At 34.9% G+C, this 20,070-nt stretch overlaps 1 protein-coding gene across 1 annotated transcript in view; it reads right to left on the reverse strand.

Moving 5' to 3' along the window:
- The window catches only part of ACVR2A (activin A receptor type 2A), a 68,084-nt gene that overhangs the window by 18,012 nt on the left and 30,002 nt on the right, over nucleotides 1-20,070 (reverse strand). The window contains exons 2-5 of the mRNA XM_077767798.1: nucleotides 17,918-17,957; nucleotides 16,388-16,595; nucleotides 13,808-13,917; nucleotides 13,457-13,611 (exon numbers count right to left, since the gene is read on the reverse strand). Coding sequence (XP_077623924.1) covers nucleotides 13,457-13,611; nucleotides 13,808-13,917; nucleotides 16,388-16,595; nucleotides 17,918-17,921 — 477 coding nt within the window. The 5' untranslated portion in view covers nucleotides 17,922-17,957. The remainder of the gene's footprint in view (nucleotides 1-13,456; nucleotides 13,612-13,807; nucleotides 13,918-16,387; nucleotides 16,596-17,917; nucleotides 17,958-20,070) is intronic.

Raw genomic sequence — 20,070 nt, forward strand, 5'->3', positions numbered from 1 at the left:
AATATTTTCAGTAACTTTTATATAAACTGATAATGTCTCTCAGTAACATTCTACATTACCAATTCTCTGTTCTAAAGAGTACCAACCACACAGCTAGGATTCAGTCTATAAAACAGCATTAGGATGACTTAATCCACATCTCAAATTAAGAGCTTGTCAGCAGTTCAAAATAATATTAACCTTAATTTTAGGAAATATACAAGAACTCTCAATGTCTATTAGGGAAAAAAGATCACTGAATAGTTCTAATTAGGTGCAAAGATAAACTTCAAGGTTCCCATAAGTTTCCAAGGTTTTGTTTGCCAAGTTCTAAGGTATCATTATTTCAGTAAAATATCTTAGGTCACTCTCCTAATGATATTACCATTCTCTTCAGCATTGTATCATAACAACCTGAAAACATATTATTGTCAAAATTACTATAAAAAGCTTAAACTGAAGAACACTGGCAAAATTTTAAAGGGAGAGGAAAAAGCCCCCAAGAGCACATTCCTATAAAACATCAAAACTTTTAGAAATGATATGTGTGCATTTTTAAATAATATTCTGTAATACTTAAGAAGTTGAGACTCAAAATGAGCAACTGAAATATAGATTAACTCTGTATAAAATATGTAGTGCCAATCAATACACCTTTTTACTTTTTTAATGAAAGATTATTAGAATATTCTGTCATACTTCAGCTCTTCATTAAGTTTATAAGAAGCTTTAACTGTTATCTCTAATATCTGACTTTTACTTATCCTATCCTCTAAGAATATCAGAAATTATTTTCAGCTTATGAGCATCATTATACTTATTTACCCACAAAACGTCAATGCGGTTCACCCTTGAACAACACAGGTTTGAACTTAGGGGTCCACTTAATAAGTGTAGATTTTTTTCTTCCAATAAATACAATGCAGTACTGTAAATGTATTTTCTCTTCCTTATGATTTTCTTAATAACATTTTATCTTTAGCTTACTTTATTGTAAGAATAGAGTATACCACACATACAGCATACAAAATAAATGTCAATCAACGGTTTGTGTTATCAGTAACAACATTTAGCAGTTTGCGGGGAGTGTTATAGGCAGATTTGACCGTGTAGGGTGTCGGCACTCCCTACACCCCGCATTGTTCAAGAGTCAACTGATTCTAGGAATAAAGATTTATACCTTTAAAATATATCAACAACCAGAGGAGATAAATTCAGATTTACATAATGATAACAACATTTTGATATTATCCATAAAACATGACTTTGCCCTGCTATACAGAAAACCACCTTTTGAGGAGCAACCAGAAGGTCTGCAGAATTCCTGAAAACTTGCCCTAAGTCTCTAGTTCCCTTGCAACTCCCATGCTGTTTTGCACAGGTAAGAAGACATGTATTAGAACATGGCTCCAATTACATCTCTTCTTTACCCATCTGTATATAAAAATTATACAGTTCTGGCATCAGAAGTCCTCATGTTGAGAAACAACAAATGGCAGCAGCGGAAAAGTGCCCCCACCCCAACACCACTACCCGCTAGAATTACTAAAATCAAGCCTGGAATAAATTAGTTCAAGTGAAGAGTTGCAGAGTAGTCTGTGATCATTTTCTTTATTCTGAGTTCTCATGGGTGAGAAGGGTGAATTCTAATCTAAAATAAAGCCTTGATAAAGATCAACTAGCTAGCCCATTTGCTACAGAGGCTAAAGATGCAAGAAACTACCTGAAAATATAGATTTCACATTAAAAGAGAATGGGTTCAACCAGAAAGGTCAACGCCTGTTAAAAATGTGCATATGGTGGGGCGCCTGGGTGGCTTAGTTGGTTAAGCGTCCGACTTTCGCTTAGGTCATGATCTCGCGGTTCGTGGGTTCGAGCCCCGCGTCGGGCTCTGTGCTGACTGCCAGCTCAGAGCCTGGAGCCTGTTTCAGCCTGTGACTCCCTCTCTCTCTGACCCTCCCCTGCTCACGCTGTCTCTCTCTCCTAGAAATAAAAATATTAAAAAAAAAAAAAAATGTGCATATGGTGACATTTTAGCGAGTGACAATACTAGCCACTAGGGGTTAATGTCTACTCAACTAAAACCGTTGTTGCTGCATTCCAACTTAGAGAAGTATAAATGCTGTTAACAATTCCTTGAAAATCAAAACTATTACGGTGGCAAATTAATCATGTTTTTAATACTAAAAGTGGTAAAAAAATTTCATAACATAAATTTATAAAGGATGCACAATAAAGCAACAACAAAAATCTAAAAACAAAATATTTAGTATGCATCCACAAAAAGTTCCACAACCATAAAAACAAACATCAATGCATCTTACCTCTATCATTATATGAAAGGCGTGCTTGTGAAGAAAAAACACAGGCAAAAGAAATTACGATTTATATCAAGAATGAAATGAAAAATGACACATCAGTTACCAAAGTGAAGGAAGGAGAATAATGATTTAGCTTTTGAAAATTGGCAATGATCCAATTTATCATATTGTTAAAATAAAAGTTGGCAACACTTTCCTTATCAGCAGAGGAAAGTAATATCAAACAAGCAAAAAAAACTCGGATATTACCTTTTGTATAAGGGGTATTATTATATAGATGGCTCTAGTATGACCTCAAGTTACCTGGTCCAATGCACTTCCGAGTCTTAAGTAATTGTTAACTTGTTTTTCTAAGAAGTTCTAGTGTCTCAACAGGAAGAATAAAATGAGCAATTTAATTGAGAAAATATGTTGGAATTGGCTTCTGGACACCAGAGGGCAGTATTGCCTTAAAAAAAAACCCAGGAGCAACACAGACATTTTTATATAACTAGAAGTTGTTTCTCAGCCCACACTCTGACAGTTGTTTTAAGAATCTCTAAAATCTCCTATTTCCTGAACTGCTTCACTCCCTTTTCATGGAAGACAGCAGAATCATAATAGAAAATTGTTTCTGATGTCTTTGTGTGTGCAACATAAGCAATATACAAGGGTAAGAAAATAAGATGGGAAAAAGGGTTTTAAATGAAAATTAAGTAGAACACAGTGACAGGCCAGGCCCATTGTTGACTTAAGAGCCACATCAAGAGTGAAGAAATCACTTGGGAACAAGTATCCACACATATTTTTCAGTCTGAGGACACTCAGATACTGACAAGGGTTTTGAAAACAAGATTTTCATCTTCCCAGTCATCCTAAAATAGTTAAGAGCCTAAATTTAAAATTAAGAGAAATACTGTCACCAGTGTAAAAGCAGGCTTCAAATCCCCTCCAATCGTTGAGTATACCTGCCATTTCCAATATCTCTATTTTATACAGAATAGCACTGATTTGACAACTCATTTATCTGTACCAGCAACTTAACTTGTTTTCCTTCCTTCTTTATTTTTCTATGATAATGATTCAGGATTATCTATAATTCATCTAAAAGGCTTAGCTAATCCTACCATCACATCTTATCAGTACTCCAGAGTAAAATTCATCCCTTTGAAAGAAATGTATGCCAAATGAATACTTAAGACTTTAGCTTCCCAGGGCATAGGTATGTCTCAGGTTTTGTTTTACAGGGACTTGTAACTGGGATAATAAACCTGCCCCTGCAAGTAACACTGTGCAAGTACACACTATCCATGCACCTTACCAAAAAGTCTATCTTTGCTCAATATACTTCTCCATAAATGAACATGAGAATAAGTCTGAGAATGATCAAGCTAAACAAGAGACGCCAAGAACAGGGTTCAATGTGTAAAGTATGTTACAAAATAAAAGAGTCAAAACAGAATCCAAAAAAAAAAAAAAAAAATTAAATCACTGAAATACATGGATAAAAAGTAACCAAGTCAAACACACACAGGAAAAGCAATCTGAATTCACAACACAGAAAATGAAACTTGACTATCATGCACTATAACTGGAGATAACGGTAAAAAACAAATAAGCACATTAATGGCAAGTCATTAGGCTGCTGGATGAGAAAGAGACTTTACTGCTTATTCCATAAGGGGAAAGAAATTAAACTATATTGCCAAATTTCAGAAAATAATGAAGAGGACTTCTCCATACACTCAACAAATCCTTAGTGAGTGCCTAGTGTATGCCAGACACGGACTACCTGGCCTCTTGTGATGCTTACTACAGCATGGGGAAGTAAGACTAACCAAAGACACAGTACTGATGAATACAGAATTATAAAATAAGAGCAATGAAAAGGAATTCAGTATCTTGAGCACCTGTAAGGAGAAAACTGACTTCCAATGGCAGGTTAAAGAAGATTTTCCTGAGAAGATCCTTGAAAAATGGAGTACTAGAGGGAGACAGATTAGGTGGGAAAATGGTATTGGGATACCACTGGCAACCAAATGGTTACTGGTTCTATTTACTGAGAACGAATCTGGAGAGAGTATTACCCATGAATATTGAGTACTTGGAAATACCTAATTGCTGATGTGTAGTAGCCAGTTAGATACACAGAATAGGAATACAAAGTGTATGGATTTTGGTTCATTTATATACTATAAACAAACATAGGATATATACTATAAATTTTCTTATTTTCTATTTAGACCATTCCAGGATTGATACATTATATATATTGAGATGGATGGATGGATGGATAGATAGATAGATGGATAGATAGATAGATAGATAGATAATTTTGGGAGGGGGGATAACTCACTAAATATCTTCTTAGGACTTCAAGAAGAATTAAGGACTCCTCCTACCCCCTACCCAAAGTATTTGAAAACCAACAAATTCTGAATTTGTCTCATCTTAGTCATCTAATTATCTCATACAGTCGGAAATTTTACAAATGCTAATTTTAAAAAAAGACTATTGCCAAGCAGATAGAAATAGAATATATAAAGAAATAATATAGTGTGTCTATCAGAACAAATGTTTCTGAGCTAGGGAAAGCAAGACATTATACATTAACAGATTCAATAATATTGATACTGCCAAATGCACAGCAAGCACTCTATCCAATTAGATCTTCAAAATTCCACTGTGATGTATCAACTCCTACTTTCTACAGTTTCTCTCAACTAACTCCTGAAAGCAAGGCAACAACAGACAGAGGTGGATGAGACAGGATTCTGAATAAGTTCCCTAAGGCGAGGGACAGCTAGCAGTGGTGGGTTAAAAATCTGAGCGAGACCATCTTCTGGCCACTGCTCAAAGGCATCAGGTTTATTACAAAGGATAGAAGAAGTTTTATTTTTATTTATTTTAGCATTTGTATACTTCAAGTAAAGCTGCAAAAAAGGAAAAGGATCATGCCATATATTCTATAAATTATGGCATGGTAAGATGGTTACGTTTATCTACAGGGCTGTGCATACTTACTATAAAAGCCAATTTGACTTTATAAATATTTATTGTTTATATTTTTATATAAACAGTAACTCAAAGGGTACACAAGGTTGTATCTGAGAAAGGAAATGTTTTAGAGATGGAGAAGGGTACAAAAGGGACTTCAACTTTATCAGTAATGTTTTATCTCAATTATGTTTTCCTAAGATCCAAAGTAGATACAAAAAATGTCCATTCTGAGTGGTGGGTGTTTGTGTATTTTTCTCAATACTTCCCTGTATTTTGCTCCCCTATTTGTAATGTAAATGTAAATATTTAGTTATAAGCAAAAACAAACAAAACACTATTTTAAATGTACTTTATATACTCTGATCCCTCTCTTTATCCTACAAGTCGTTTTTTACAGACCCCACCCGATTACTTACTGAAATAAGCCATTCAATTAAAATCACTTCAGTGAGTAATAATCCTTGGATATAAATGCCCTGACTTTACCATTTCACAGACTGACACTGGACCGACACTCCACCTCCCTGCCCCTTGATTTTCTTCTCTATAAAACGGACTTAATAAAACAGAACCTATATTTGGGGTGTTGAAAGATTAATCTGTGTAAAGTGTTCCATTTAGTTCCTGACAGAGTACTCAAAGTGAAATCTTTTATTACACGAATTTCAAAGTATTGGCATATGAATATCTTCAGAGGCTCCAATAAATATGATTCCCTTCGTGTACAATTCTGAAGTTGTTACTCTGGCGGCTAACATGTCTTGAGCATTTATGATTAGATAAGCACTCAGATACGGCTCCTGGTCACTCTATAACTGGAGACAGACACTTCTCTTTTCCTCCACTTCTGCCCCAAATTGTTGAAGCAGCTCCCCTCTTACTCTGCCTTTCATTGCCAAGCTGCAAAGTCAACCGACCAGTCAACCAACCTATGTTCTGCTCACTTGTGTACTGTCTGTGGGCTTCCAGAGGGCAAGAGCTGTCCCTCCGCTGTGCTCACCAGGCATCAGTGCGGTGCCTTGGCACCCAGCAGGCACTCCAGCAGGAGGGGAGGGGTTAGGCTAAAACCAAACAAACGCTAACACCCACCAGCCTATGGGAGACAAGCAGCTTTTCACTAACAAATGGGCCTTTTCATTTTATTATCTCAAATTAACAGAAAAGATTGGACAGTGATGAAGTAGTTAGGAATGAAGAACAGATCTATGATGAGATCCAGGAAATAGAGCTGAGAGAAAAGGAAAGTCACTTCTTCCAATCTTCCATCTTGCCAGACAAGAAAATGGGTAAATTTTTTTAAAAATTTTTTAATGTTTACTTTATTTTTGAAAGAGACAAAGTGCAAGCAGGGGAGAGGCAGAGAGAAAGGGAGACACAGAATCTGAAGCAGGCTGTGGGCTCTGAGCTGTCAGCACAGAGCCCAATGTGGGGCTCGAATGTAAGGCCCGTGAGATCATGACCTGAGCCAAAGTGGGATGCTTGACCAAGTGAGGCACCCAGGCATCCTGGAAAAGGAGAAATTAGGTACTCTCATCTATATGCATCAGTCCCAATTGTAAATTGGAAGATGTGGCCCTCCACACTCCAAAGAAAAACTGAACTCAAATTTTAAAAACTGAATGGAAGTCATTTTTAGAAATTAAGTGCTTCATTATTAACTTTAATGTGTAGCTTTAACTTGGTTTAAGTTTTGGATAAAGCTTTAAATTTTTTTTCCTTCTCCCCTTCCCTTCCTTTTGGACACAGAATTTCAGCAAATCTCAAGTGGACCCATCCATTCATTTGTTAAGTAAAACAACTCATTTATGTCTAAGAGAGTAATTTTTTTGTCAAGCTTCAAGTCTACAAATAATTTATGACACTTCTCCCAACAATTAGTTTAGAAGTATACATTAAACTAAGCTGTAATTTAGGTTGTAACAAAAATAATCACACACAAAGGTAGAGCACAGAAGAAAGAGACATTTGCAGTAGCCCTGTACTATTTCTTAGGCATGTACCCAAAAAAAAAAGCTCAACTGCAAGACAAGAGCATTATATCACCATATTTTAAACCTACTAAAATAAGACAGTTAAAAATATTGTGAAATGTAGACTCCAAGTCTTAGCAGAAACCTAACACCAACTCTAAGCTAATAAAACATCAAGTTTTGGTATTTCATAAGCATACATTAGAGCTCCACTAAATTTCACTTAAGAACACATCATTTAATCAGAATGAGACTGAAAAGTATTGAGCTGAAAAGCTATCCTCAGTATATCTTTAAATTAAAAGAAACCAATTGTGAAATAACATTTTGTAGTTTATAAAAGGGAAGGAAAGCATGTATTCAAACAAATGAGATTAGAAAAATCTGGTTGGTGTCGAGGATACATACCAACCTGTTAAAACGGATTATTTCAGGACAATGATAAAGGGGGGAAAAAAGGAAGAACAACGGTTCTATCTCCTTTCTTTTGCACACACTTCCTTCTACAGAATTTGTCTTATTATAACAAGTATTTAAGATAAATTCTTGAAAAGAATTAAAAAGAAAGAAAAGTGAGTCAACCTATTTCATGATGTGTTTCTATGGATGTAATCCTTATTTTGCAAGTATAACAATATTAGCATATTAAATACTCACTTAAATTTAGTAAATCTCCCCTTCATCCTCCCCAAATAAATAAGTGGCACACTTTTCCTAAGCTGGCTTGGCTGAATGATGCTATACTACCCTTTCAGTATCTTATTAATTTTAAATGGGTACACATACAGACTCATGTTCAACAGGAAAATCCTACACAGCATTTTCACAGACAGCTTGGTTTCTCAGTGGATGGTAATTTGGCATAGCATGAAATGACAACCTATTATTACTTTAACATTAAGGTCAACAGGATTATTTTGAATGCTCAAATCAGAATCCCAAACATCTGAAAGCCTTTACTCTTTATCAGACCAAAATCTAGACAAAATGTCATGATGCAAAGAACTGAAGACACTGATGTCATTTAAATAAGTATTAATGTCATGATACTACTACTGTTACAGTGCTATTCATATAGCCTTTAAATAAATGAACAAGAAGTTAACTTCATACCTTGCTAAAGGTAAGGAATTTCTAGCTCCTAAAATGTGTTTTCTTACCAAGTGTTTTTTTATCAGCACAAATAGAGATCTTATTAACAGGAAACCTAAGCTCACATATGGTTTTGAGATGCAAACACTTTTATTGAAACCACATTAACTCTAACCACAATAAGACTTCTTAATCATAGAGTCAATGCATCCATTCCCTCCTATTCTTGACTCACCGGCACTAGAAAAACCAGTTGGGTTCAGTTTACTCGCTGCAAATACAAGAGCAAATTCCTGCATGTGGAAAGACAGTTTCAGCACAGGCCAAAGGACCTAGGTGATGCAAATTAAAAGGATGCTCAAAGCTTGTGATTCCAGAAAGAAATGAATACAGGCATTCTCTTACAAAAGCCTGAATACTTCAACTTATTTTACCCTAAAGAAACAGAGCCTCAACATTTATCTTAAAACTAAGCCCTAAAGTTTTTTATTAAAGGAATCCCTGGGCATGCTGCATTACCATCTTGCTACAACTCTAAATGCAACAAAGTCAATTCAGTAATTCACCACTTACAGAATGGTTATACACACAAACACTAAGTGACATATGGTAGTGATTACAATATATCCATGGCCTTCAAGGGGCTTACAATCCAGTGGGAGACTGGAACATGGATACAAATGACTAGAGCCTTTCTCAACTGGGGCTATTCATCTGAATCACACAAGACATAAACTGACTTCAGCACCATTTTCTCAATTCTTTCAAGGATAGCACATTACTAATACCATTCCAGATATATATAATGGATGGCTTAGGGTATAATGGGAGAAAAGAATAAAAAGGTAGATGTACGGAACTATGGAAGCCCATATGTCATACTCCAAACTTTGTACTCTTTGCTGTGGGTCACCAAGAGCCCTCAAATATTTAAAAAAAAAAAACAGAAGTAACGTGGGGCACTTGGGTGGCTCAGTCGGTTAAAAGTCCGACTTCAGCTCAGATCATGATCTCATGGTTCATGAGTTTTGAGCCCCATATCAGGCTTGCTACTGTCAGCACAGACCCCACTTAGGATCCTCTGTCTCCCTCTCTCTCTGCCCCTCCCCTACTCACACTATCTCAAAAATAAACATTAAAAAAAAACAGAAGTAACATAATCAAACATGTAAAACGCTACTCTATAGCAACAGTATAGACGAAGAGAGAAGACCAACTAGGAGATTAGAGAAATCAGCTAAGCCACAGGTGTAGTAAGTCCTGAACTACAACAGACCAAGAAAGATAAAAAGGTGAATGACCAGGACTTGGTAAATGACAGGGCCAAAAAAAGAAGTCGCTGTCTCCAAGGCTTTCATCCAGGGTGACTGGATGATAACAAAACAGTGATACCATGGAACAACATTAGAAACATAAAAGTTACAGGTTATAAGGAAAGAAGGATGGCTTCAATTAAAAAAAGAAAACAGCAAAATTACTTTTCCCATGCCTCTAACTATACTAGACTTGAGAATAAATATTTTTTTTACTGGTTACTAAGAAGCATAATTAAAGACCAGATTTTAAATCATGTATATTTCCGTATCACTTCCTCACAATAAGATACTAACACCAGAAGAAATTCTAACTCGATGTCTTAGAAATAAAGAATCCTACAATTTAGCTGTCAGAACCAGCTTAATAAGAAGATATATGTGGAGATCTCTTGTCCTCCAGGATGCCACAGGACTGATCTCTTATCAGTCCTGTGAAAATAAAAGACTGAGATCAGACCAATGAATGATCACAGAATATATAACTTCAGCTTTCTGTGAGATTCACTGTAAATTCTCCTCCAGTATAGTTCTTATTGTAGGAATGGCTTTTCAATAACATATTACCACATGAGACTAATGTCTTATGAAAGACCAGTTAATTCACAAACCAGCCTTTAGCCAAAACTTTAAGGAAAAGTTTACCTAAGAAAAGGAAAGAAAAATTTCATGTCACTGTCTAAAAGTGTTTGAAAATTTAGAGGGAAAATTCACAAGAATATAAGATCTTTTTTTTTCTAATTCCTAAACCTAAACCCTGGAATTTTCCTAACCCATAAACTTTGAAATTAAGCTTTGAATATGGAAACCTGAATATGAAGTGAAATATGGAAATCACCTTAAGACTTCAAATGTATGTCTCCCTTACTTACTATACCAATCTCTCATAAAAGCCTTGAATAACTAACAGGGAGGGGCACTATTCATTCAGAAGCACAGGAATCCTTACCTATAACCCAATCATTGCTGATAAACCTTATTCTAACATGTGCTAGAAAAAAATTTTAATGGAAACACATGAATATGCCCTTCTATATTTCCATGACTTTTCCTTTTTATCCTATGTGAGACCATATGATGATGTTATTGCTCATTTCAGTAGTCAGACTATTCAATATCCAAAGGAGGAAAATAAGTTAGTCTATAGAATGATTTTGAGATGGCAGGGATGTTTACGGAATTATTTAAAACAGCAGAGACATCAGCTTCCTGGGGAAAAAAGTGAGAGAGACGGAACAGCATAAGCAGTTAGGGTAAAGCTTTAGTGTAAGAGTCCTTGTTTCAGATTCCAGCTCTGACACTTGTGAGCTTTGCTATGTCTCAATTTCTTTATCTATAAAATGGGGATTATAACTACATAAACAACCTTGTGAGGTAAAATCAAATCAGTGTTTTTCACAGCTAGCTGGTAACCAGAATCACCCTGGAAACTTATTAGAAACATAATATCCCAGGCCCCACTCCATACTTACAGGGCTGTGGCCCAGGAACTTGTATTTTTTTTAACAAATTCCAAAGGTGGGCCTTACATTCCAGTCATAATTTAGGAACCATGGAAAAAATTTACATATTTTATGTTTTACATATTCTTATAAAAGTTTTTGTGTTTATATATTGATGTAACTTATCAGTATCCTAGTACAATACACTCTTAAGTGTTCAATAAATACTTGATGTTATTATCAATAATTATTATAAAATAGGAGATAAAATTGAGCATTTTGTAACAGGATGCCCCCTAAGCAGTGTTGCAGAACTTCTTTGTATAATCCTTTCACCAAAACTGAGCCTTAACACATGATACTATACTGTTTGGGACACAGTGAGAGATGACATAAATTAAGTTCCAAACTGATAACAGCCCCTCTATTCCACAACATAGTTCACAACAGAAGGAAAGCATAAAGTTAGGCATGTTTGTATTTTTCCTAACAGAGCTTGACCATTCCAGATCATTTCATCACAAAACCTTAAATCTAGTTCTCATTTTTTAGAATTCATACAATGCACGCAAATTCACTACAGAGCAATTCAAGTGCTAAATAAATGTGTACAGTATCATTAACCCAGTAACAAATATCCAAAACCCACAGAAATGGATATTCATCGAAGATTCCTGATTCTCGGTTATTTATGAATAATAACTGCACCTTCCCTTTTAAAGTCTAAACCCTTGAATTAATTATCACTTCTAAATAACATGGCCTCATATGTTAAGATACTGAGCCCTTTAAAAGAAAGTCCAACAACCTTCGTGCTAATAGTATATAAATATCAATGCTTTTGATAAGACTACATTATTATTTTTTAAAGTTTTATTAAGAATCTTAAAAAATTTGTTTTTAAATTTAGTTTCCAGTTTGTTTCGATCATCACACAAATCTAGGGTAAATTCAGGCACTACTCTAAGTACTTTTACTCTCTCTTCTATGTAGAGACATAAAATAAAAAACAGTTGCCACCAAAAGAAAATAAAGTGTATCTCCTATGACCATTTGGAGTAAATTGCATACATTTACTAGGCATTAACTTTTTTATTTTAAAATACTTTTTTAGAGGTAATTTTTAGTAAACTCATAACTTAGTTACTAATGCGCAAAATATTTCAGCTGCACAAAATAGCATGTTTACCTAATTTGCGGAATAAGGTATTTCACTTTTGGGTTTATTTCTCCATATACACATCTTAAAAGATTAGGGGGATCAATAATCTAATGCTAACAGATTGCTTCAAGTACTGAGGAAGAAGTATGTTATGTAAATAAAGCTTAAAGGGAAAGAAGCTGTTTTGGTCATTAAATTATAGGACTCCACCATTTTTTTTCTATCAAATTTTAACCATTAATCCTAGTGGTATTAGAGAAACAAAGTTAAATAAACCAAGAGATCCAGAAGGCCAAGGTAATCTGATTTTAAGAGTTAAAAGAAACAGTAAAAACTAGAGTTCAAAGATGTCTCAAACAAGTATAGCCAAAGTTTTCACCGTTCCTCAGCCTGCAGAACATTACCGATATTAAAAGAGCTTGTAAACTACTGTACCAGCACCACTGCCTACATGACAGGGAATGAAGAAAATTTCATGAATTTGATTACCCACCACATCTACATTTTCAGGTATAGTCAGGGTCAGGAGAGTGAGAATCAAGGGCATTACAAAAGTTTTTAAACTTAAATTAAAAAAAAAAAAAAAAAAAATTTAGGTCTCCAGTTTTTTTTTTAAAAAATAAANACACGCTTGATGCGCCGCAAACAGTCACAATGCCCCTGCACCTACCAACGGCAAGTCATGAGAAGCACTGATCATCTGCTCTTCTTCCAAAAAACATTTCAATGCATGTTATCTTCCTGACGCCTTTGTGAAATCTCTTTTTTCCACACTTTCTTGATTACCTTACTAAATACCTCCCTACGGTTAAAAGGATGATTTGCCAAGTTGTCTTGAAAAAGGCACAAAAATTTAAGAACAGAAAAAAGAACAGAAGAAAGGGTTGTGGTATCGCTTCTCTGTTAATTACTTCTCAGGAAACAAAGCAGGGAGACTCTCCCACTCGAAAGTACTACAAGGCAATAAAACTGTCCAAAGATCAGGAATACCCTTGTTCTACTCTACCTCAACTCCTGAGTGAGAGAAGTTCAGGATATAGCAAGTTAGTTAAGTTTGGATAACTATATGTCCCATAACAATGAACATTCATAAAGAAACTCCAGAAAGAAAATGATTTCTAGCAACCTGGTGGGTTTCACCGCAGTGCTATTTCTTTAAAATATGCAACTTAAAAGAGCACAAAGTACAAGAACTTACTTGAGTTGGAACAAGTACAGGAGGGTAGGCCATCTTATGATGCCTGTACACCCAAAATGCACATATAATAATTCCCGCAATTAACATAAGTGGCACCAAGGAGTAGAGCAATATGTTGTAATAGGGTGGCTTAGGTGTAACTGGGTTCGAAGTAGCTGTGGAAAATGGAAGGAAAAAAAACAATTCAGATTTGGTCTACAAAATTCCACAATAAATATATATCTTGGTATCAAATTTTAGGAGAAAAATCAGAGTAAGAGAAGGCACAAGTAAATTATTCCATCAACACAAATATGCTTTGTTTTCAGTGTAGTAGTTGAACAGACCTATGTATTTTCCCTGTAAACTTACGCTGTGTGACTTCCATCTCCGGAAAGTAAGAAAACCTTTCGTTACACATATTGCCCTCACAGCAACAAAAATATACTTCAGGGCTGTCCTTTTTTTCTATACAATCAGTCCTATAAATAAACAAAGAAAAAATAATTTAAATCAACATTATGTTTAATCTACAATGGAGTTTTTCTAAAGTTCTTCTTAGAGATAAAATAATGAAAAAGTCATTCAAGGTCAATTTCAAGATTTTTATTAATATCCAATGATCAATTCTTAAAAGTCAAAAATGTTTCTGTAATTGTTATTAAATCTCATCCAAAAAAAAAAAAACAGCTGATTTTATAGCAATCACACTAACTCCTTGAGACCACTGCTTTAATTTGGTTTTTAATGATCAATCTAAGGCAACCACCTTTTATTTTTATTACTAGAGAAGCTTGAAAAGGAACATCAAGCCAATGAAGAAATTTTGTTTAGGGGTGCTTTCTATTATAGGAAATACAGCTTTCCTATTGCGTGAATACAAAAACTAAACACTATAAATAAAATTATGTGTATGTGTACACATAAATATACACATAAGTACACACAAAAGGACACAAGCTCCTATCATAGCAGAACATATATCAGTATCAGAGACCCAAGCTAGGTTTGGGAATTTAAAGTATCAGGGTTTTTTCATTTTTGGTTTTTTTACTGGGGGGGGGGGAGTTGTTTGTTTCGTTTTGATTTAAATTCCCTAAACACAGGGTGCCTGGGTGGCTCAGTCAGTTAAGAGACAGATTCTTGACTTCAGCTCAGGTCATGATCTCACGGTCATGGAATCGAGCCTCATGTCAGGCTCCACTATGCTTAGCCTAGAGCATGCATGCATTCTCTCTCAAATATAAATAAACATTTTTTAAAAACCTTCAAATATATAATATGGTCTTATTAACTGTAGTTGTCATGCTACATTACTAACCCTAGGACTTGTTTTATAACTGGAAATTTGTACCTTCTGACTACCTTCAACCACTTCACCAACCATCCATATCCCAATCCTCGCCTCTGGCAGCTAATGATGCCTGGTTCTCTATATCCAGACATTCATTTTATTTTGGGGTTTTTCTTTTAACATTACATATATACATGAGATCATATGGTATTTGTCTTTCTCTGTGTGATGAATTTCACTTAGCATAATGCCCTCAAGGTACATCTATGTTGTTTCAAATGGCAAAATTTCTTTTTAATGGCGGGGTAATATTCCTGTGTTTGTGTGTACGTCACATTTTGTTTATCCATTCATCCATCAGTGGACACTCAGGGTGCTTCGACATCTTGGCTATTGTAAATAATGCTGCAATAAACACGGGGGTGCATGTATCTTTTTACAAGTTAGTATTTTCATTTCCCTCAGAGAAATACCCAGAAGTGGAATGCTGGATCATATGGTAGTTTTATTTTTAATTTTTTTTAAGAACCTCTACCCTGTTTTCCTAGTGGTCCCACTTACCTTTCATAATATCAAATATCACTTGATGATCACTTCTGTTAATTGGGAGGCTACGAATCAGAAATGTAGCTAAAATGTGTAATTACAGAGAAATAATCCCTGGAAAATTTACAAATTTAGGAATATACCCTAAATACTAAATACATACCCAAGATTTTAATTTCTCATAAAAAAAAAACTGAGATAATTCCATTCATGGGCTTATTCAACACATTTTGCTATTAATCACATATGGCTAATCAACCACAGGTTCATGGTAATAAACTGAGGCTCCTGAGAGTGGAAACGCAAGTACCTAGTGTTCCATGAGTATATCAGTATTTTCTGGCTCCAAAATGTCTGTTAATCTATGACTTTACAGCCTCTCCCAGTCATCGGCACCCACCTACAGTGGAAATCCTATGGCCCAGTTTCAGTGATCAGCCCAACATCTGTGGGACTCCTTACAGAAAGATCACAAGCAGTCAATAACAGGTCTACACTATTTTATTTCCAGTACAGAATAAAACAATTTAAGCACAATCTTTTAAATAAAATGTAGCTTTCTATGAAGACTGTGTTAGTTCTGATGTAATTCTGAACGTCAAGTTAAAATGTCTCTTGGGGGTAAAGAACAAAGGCTTACTTTGCAAGAAAAAGAAATGCAGTAAGATCAATTTCTTCCAGATACATAAAGAGGGAAATTAAAAGGAAATTAAATACTATGATTAGGCTTACTCTCCTTGAGGACAGAGGATAGATTTTCAATAGATATACTGTCTTTTAAAGCAATTTTAAAAATCCTTTTTTCCTTAAAATTGACATTTAAAAAAAGTTTATCATCCTAATAACATAGGGGGAAAATGGTTCTTATCTACAATTCTCACTACTTGGTAAATTATTCAAAGTATATCAAAGATAAAACATAAACATGACATACTTATTTTATTACTTTAAAATGTGTCTCTTGTCATTAGAGCATGTTAAAATGGTCTTCATAATCTCATCTTAAAAAAAAAAAAAAGAGTGAAAATCCATGCATTGATCTTCCCTCCTTTAAAAAGGGAATACAGGGGATTATTCAACATTCTCATAAAAAATATAACATGTCTTCTTACCTGTCATAACAGTTGATATCATCCAGCCAACAACCTTGCTTCACTATTTCAATGGAACCAGAAATATTCTTCCAGGTAGCAAAACAATGTCGCCTTTTATCTTTGTCACCATAACAGGGTTCAACACCAGTTCGATTGGTTCTGTCTCTTTCCCAATTAGCATTATAGAAAATACACTCCTGAGTTTCTGATCTACCAAGTATAGCACCTATAAGATAATAAAACAACAACTTAATATAACTGTATTAGCTCTTAAAGTAAGAAACTGTCTCACAGTATACCAACCTCAAATGTTCCTAAAATGTCAGTCAGTAGCTTACTGCCTTCCTAGTGTTGTGACACTGAGTTTAGGTTTCCCAGTCAATCTCTGTACTTGAAGCATAATAAACATAATAATAGAAAGTGACCACATTTATCACATTTCTCTAGAAAAAGCCAGTTTCACTTCCTTTAAGAACGTCCTTGATAAAAAGCAGTAAAATTGTTAACCTAAGTGAATCTTGACCCTGGGTAGATTTCTTTTCAATATTCTGAGTGACAAAACGGGGACTAGGCAAAAGCACTTGTGCTGCTTACTGAAGTACAATGTTTGCCTGGAGAAAAAGCCTTTGCAGGACTGAGTTGGGAACTACACCAACCATGGTTATTCAGATGTGGATATCTGAATAATGAAACCTATTACTTCAAGAGAAAAATGAAATGAGCCAAATGAAACCTATTACTTCAAGAGAAACAACTGACAGTATGCACTGACAATTACAAAATTTGAATTTTCAAGCAAAAGAAGAATTTTGGAAAATTTGTATCGCCACCATCAGCCTGACCCTTTCCCAACACTTAATTCTCTAACAAAATCAGTGGTGATATCAACAAATTTAACTTTTAAACATTAAATAATGAAACATGCCAATAATTAGTAGGTCTATATAATTCAAGAAATCAATATTTTCTAAATAAATTACGTGTGATGTTGTAACAGCATTCGTGGGTTTAAAAAAATCCACTCAGGGGCGCCTCGGTGGCTTAGTCAGTTGAGCATCCGACTTTCGCTTAGGTCATGATCTCACGGTTCGTGGGTTCAAGCCCCGCGTCGGGCTCTGTGCTGACTGCCAGCTCAGAGCCTGGAGCCTGTTTCAAAGTCTGTGTCTCCCTCTCTCTCTGACCCTCCCCTGCTCACGCTGTCTCTCTCTCTCTCCTAGAAATAAATAAAAATATTTAAAAAAAAAAAAATCCACTCAATGTTCAAGACAGTCTCATAGATTTTAATGTTACAGAAGACAAAAAGTTCATTAATGGTTTCAGATTCTGCACTGTAAAATTAACTTTGAAAAAACTATCTCTTATCATATATGGAAAAACAAGGTAACTGGAAAACCAAAATAATTCTGAAAAAAATTTACAAAGGAGAATTCATACCACCTATTTTTAGGACTCATTATAAAGCTTCAGCAATCAAGACAGTGCAGTCTTAGTGAAAAGACAGACACATGCTTCAATGGGACAAAACAGAGAATCCAGAAATAGACTCACACATAATGTTCAACTGACACACAGCAAAGGTGCCAAAACACTGCAACAGAGAAAACAAAGTATTTTCAACAACTGATGCTGGAGCAACTGGACATCTCATGCAAAAACAAAAACTTGAACTCACATCTCACGCCATTTGCAAAAAATTATCTCTAAACATATCAAAGACCTAAATAAAACGTAAAAATATAAAACTTGTAGAAGAAAATATATGAAAAATCTTTGTGACCCTGAATCATGAAAAATTTCTTAGAACAACAAAAACCATAACACAAAAGAAAGAAATGATAAGTTGCATTTCATTAAAACTAAAACTTTTCTTCAAAAGTTAAAGACAACAAAAGTCACAGACTAGGAGAAAATACCTGCAAATTATATATCTAAATAAAAGAGTTGATATTCAGAATACAGAAAAACCTCTAACAACTCAATAATTTTTTAAACCACCAAATTTCTAAAAAAAATGGGCAAAAGATTCAAAAAATATGCTTTGCTGAGGAGATATGAATCAAAACGATCCTCAATATCATTAATTATTTGAGAAATACAAATTAATTCTAATATTGATTAGAATGGCTGAAACCAAACCATCTCAAAGTCGGTATATATGTAAGGCAACTAGGACTTTCACATTGGTGGCAGGAATGCAAAATGGTCTACCAACTTTGGAAAGCCAGTTTGACAGCTTCTTTATAGTTAAACATACATCTACCATACTCCCCAGCAACAGCACGCCTAGGTATTTGTCTAAGAAATGAAAAGATATGTTAATGTAAAAATCTGTACATGAATGCTGAGAGTGGCTTTATTTACAGTCACCCCAAAACTGGAAACTCAATATCCAGTACTGGTAAATGGATAAACAAACATCCATATAACAAAAAGAAATGAACTAGTGACAACTGTAACAACATGACTGAATCACAAACACACTACACTATGTTTTATGTGATTCCATTTATACGATGTTCTGGAAAAGGCAAAAATATGGAGACAAAAACCTGATCAGATGTTGCCAGAAGCTGGAAGTGACAGGAGAGGACTGATTACAAAAGGGCATGAGGAAACTTTTCAGACTTTTTTGGAGTGACGGAAATATTCTACATAACAACTATACAACTACGGTGACGGTTGTATGACTTGTAGGTTAATCAAAACTCACAGAATTGTATACAAAAAAAAAAAAAAAACCCAAACACACATTTTATTCTATATAAATTAAGCTTCAATAAACCTAACTAAAAAAATAAATGCAAAAACACTTGTTGAGTTTTGGTATAGTATCAAAGGAAGACATCCACAATTATCTAAAAAGGCTATTAAAATACTCATTTTTCTAACTATGTACCTATGTATGGCCAGATTACCTTCATATCATAAAAACATATATATCACAACAGATTTCATGGGGAGATATAAGAATCCAGTTGTTTTCTACTAAAACAATCATTATAGAGATTTGCCAAAATCTTATTTTTTTATTTTAGAAAATATTTTCCATAAAGATGTTCTTTTGTGAACATACAATGGATTTATTATTGTTGCTTTTAAATAAATATTTTAAAATTTTGTTGTTTTCTAATGTGGCAAGGATGACAGATGTAACCTGTATTAAAAAAAAAAAAAAAGAAAACTTTGCAGGGGGCACCTAGGTGGTTCAGTTGGTTAAGCATCTGACTTCAATTCAGGTCATGACCTCACAGTTCATGAGTTTGAGCCCCATGTCAGACTCTGTGCTGACAGCTCAGAGCCTGTAGCCTGCTTTAGATTCTGTCTCCCTCTCTCTCTGCCCCCCACCTCCCTCTTGTACTCCCCCTCTCTCAAAAATAAACAAAACATTAAAAAATAATTTTAAAAAACCTCTTTGAGGCTCTACATTTTTTAAAGTCTTAAAGAAGTTGAGAGGAAAGAGTATGAGAACTGCTGCTATTCTACAATGTCCTACTACATAGATGTAATTATAAGCTGCTAAAATCTGTGGCAGAATCAGTGCTATGGACTTTCTTTCCACTACAGAAAAAATAACAGCATGAGCTGACAGACTATAAAGCAAGGCTGGTAACTCTATGTTCTTTGTATTCTGTAAAGAAAAAGAAAAAGAAGAAGAAAGGGAAGGGGAAGGGAAGGGAGGGGAGGGGAGGGGAGGGGGGGGG

The sequence above is a fragment of the Crocuta crocuta genome, unplaced genomic scaffold, assembly GCF_008692635.1.
Source record: "Crocuta crocuta isolate KB4526 unplaced genomic scaffold, BGI_CrCroc_1.0 scaffold154, whole genome shotgun sequence".
In the NCBI taxonomy this organism is placed as follows: domain Eukaryota; kingdom Metazoa; phylum Chordata; class Mammalia; order Carnivora; family Hyaenidae; genus Crocuta; species Crocuta crocuta.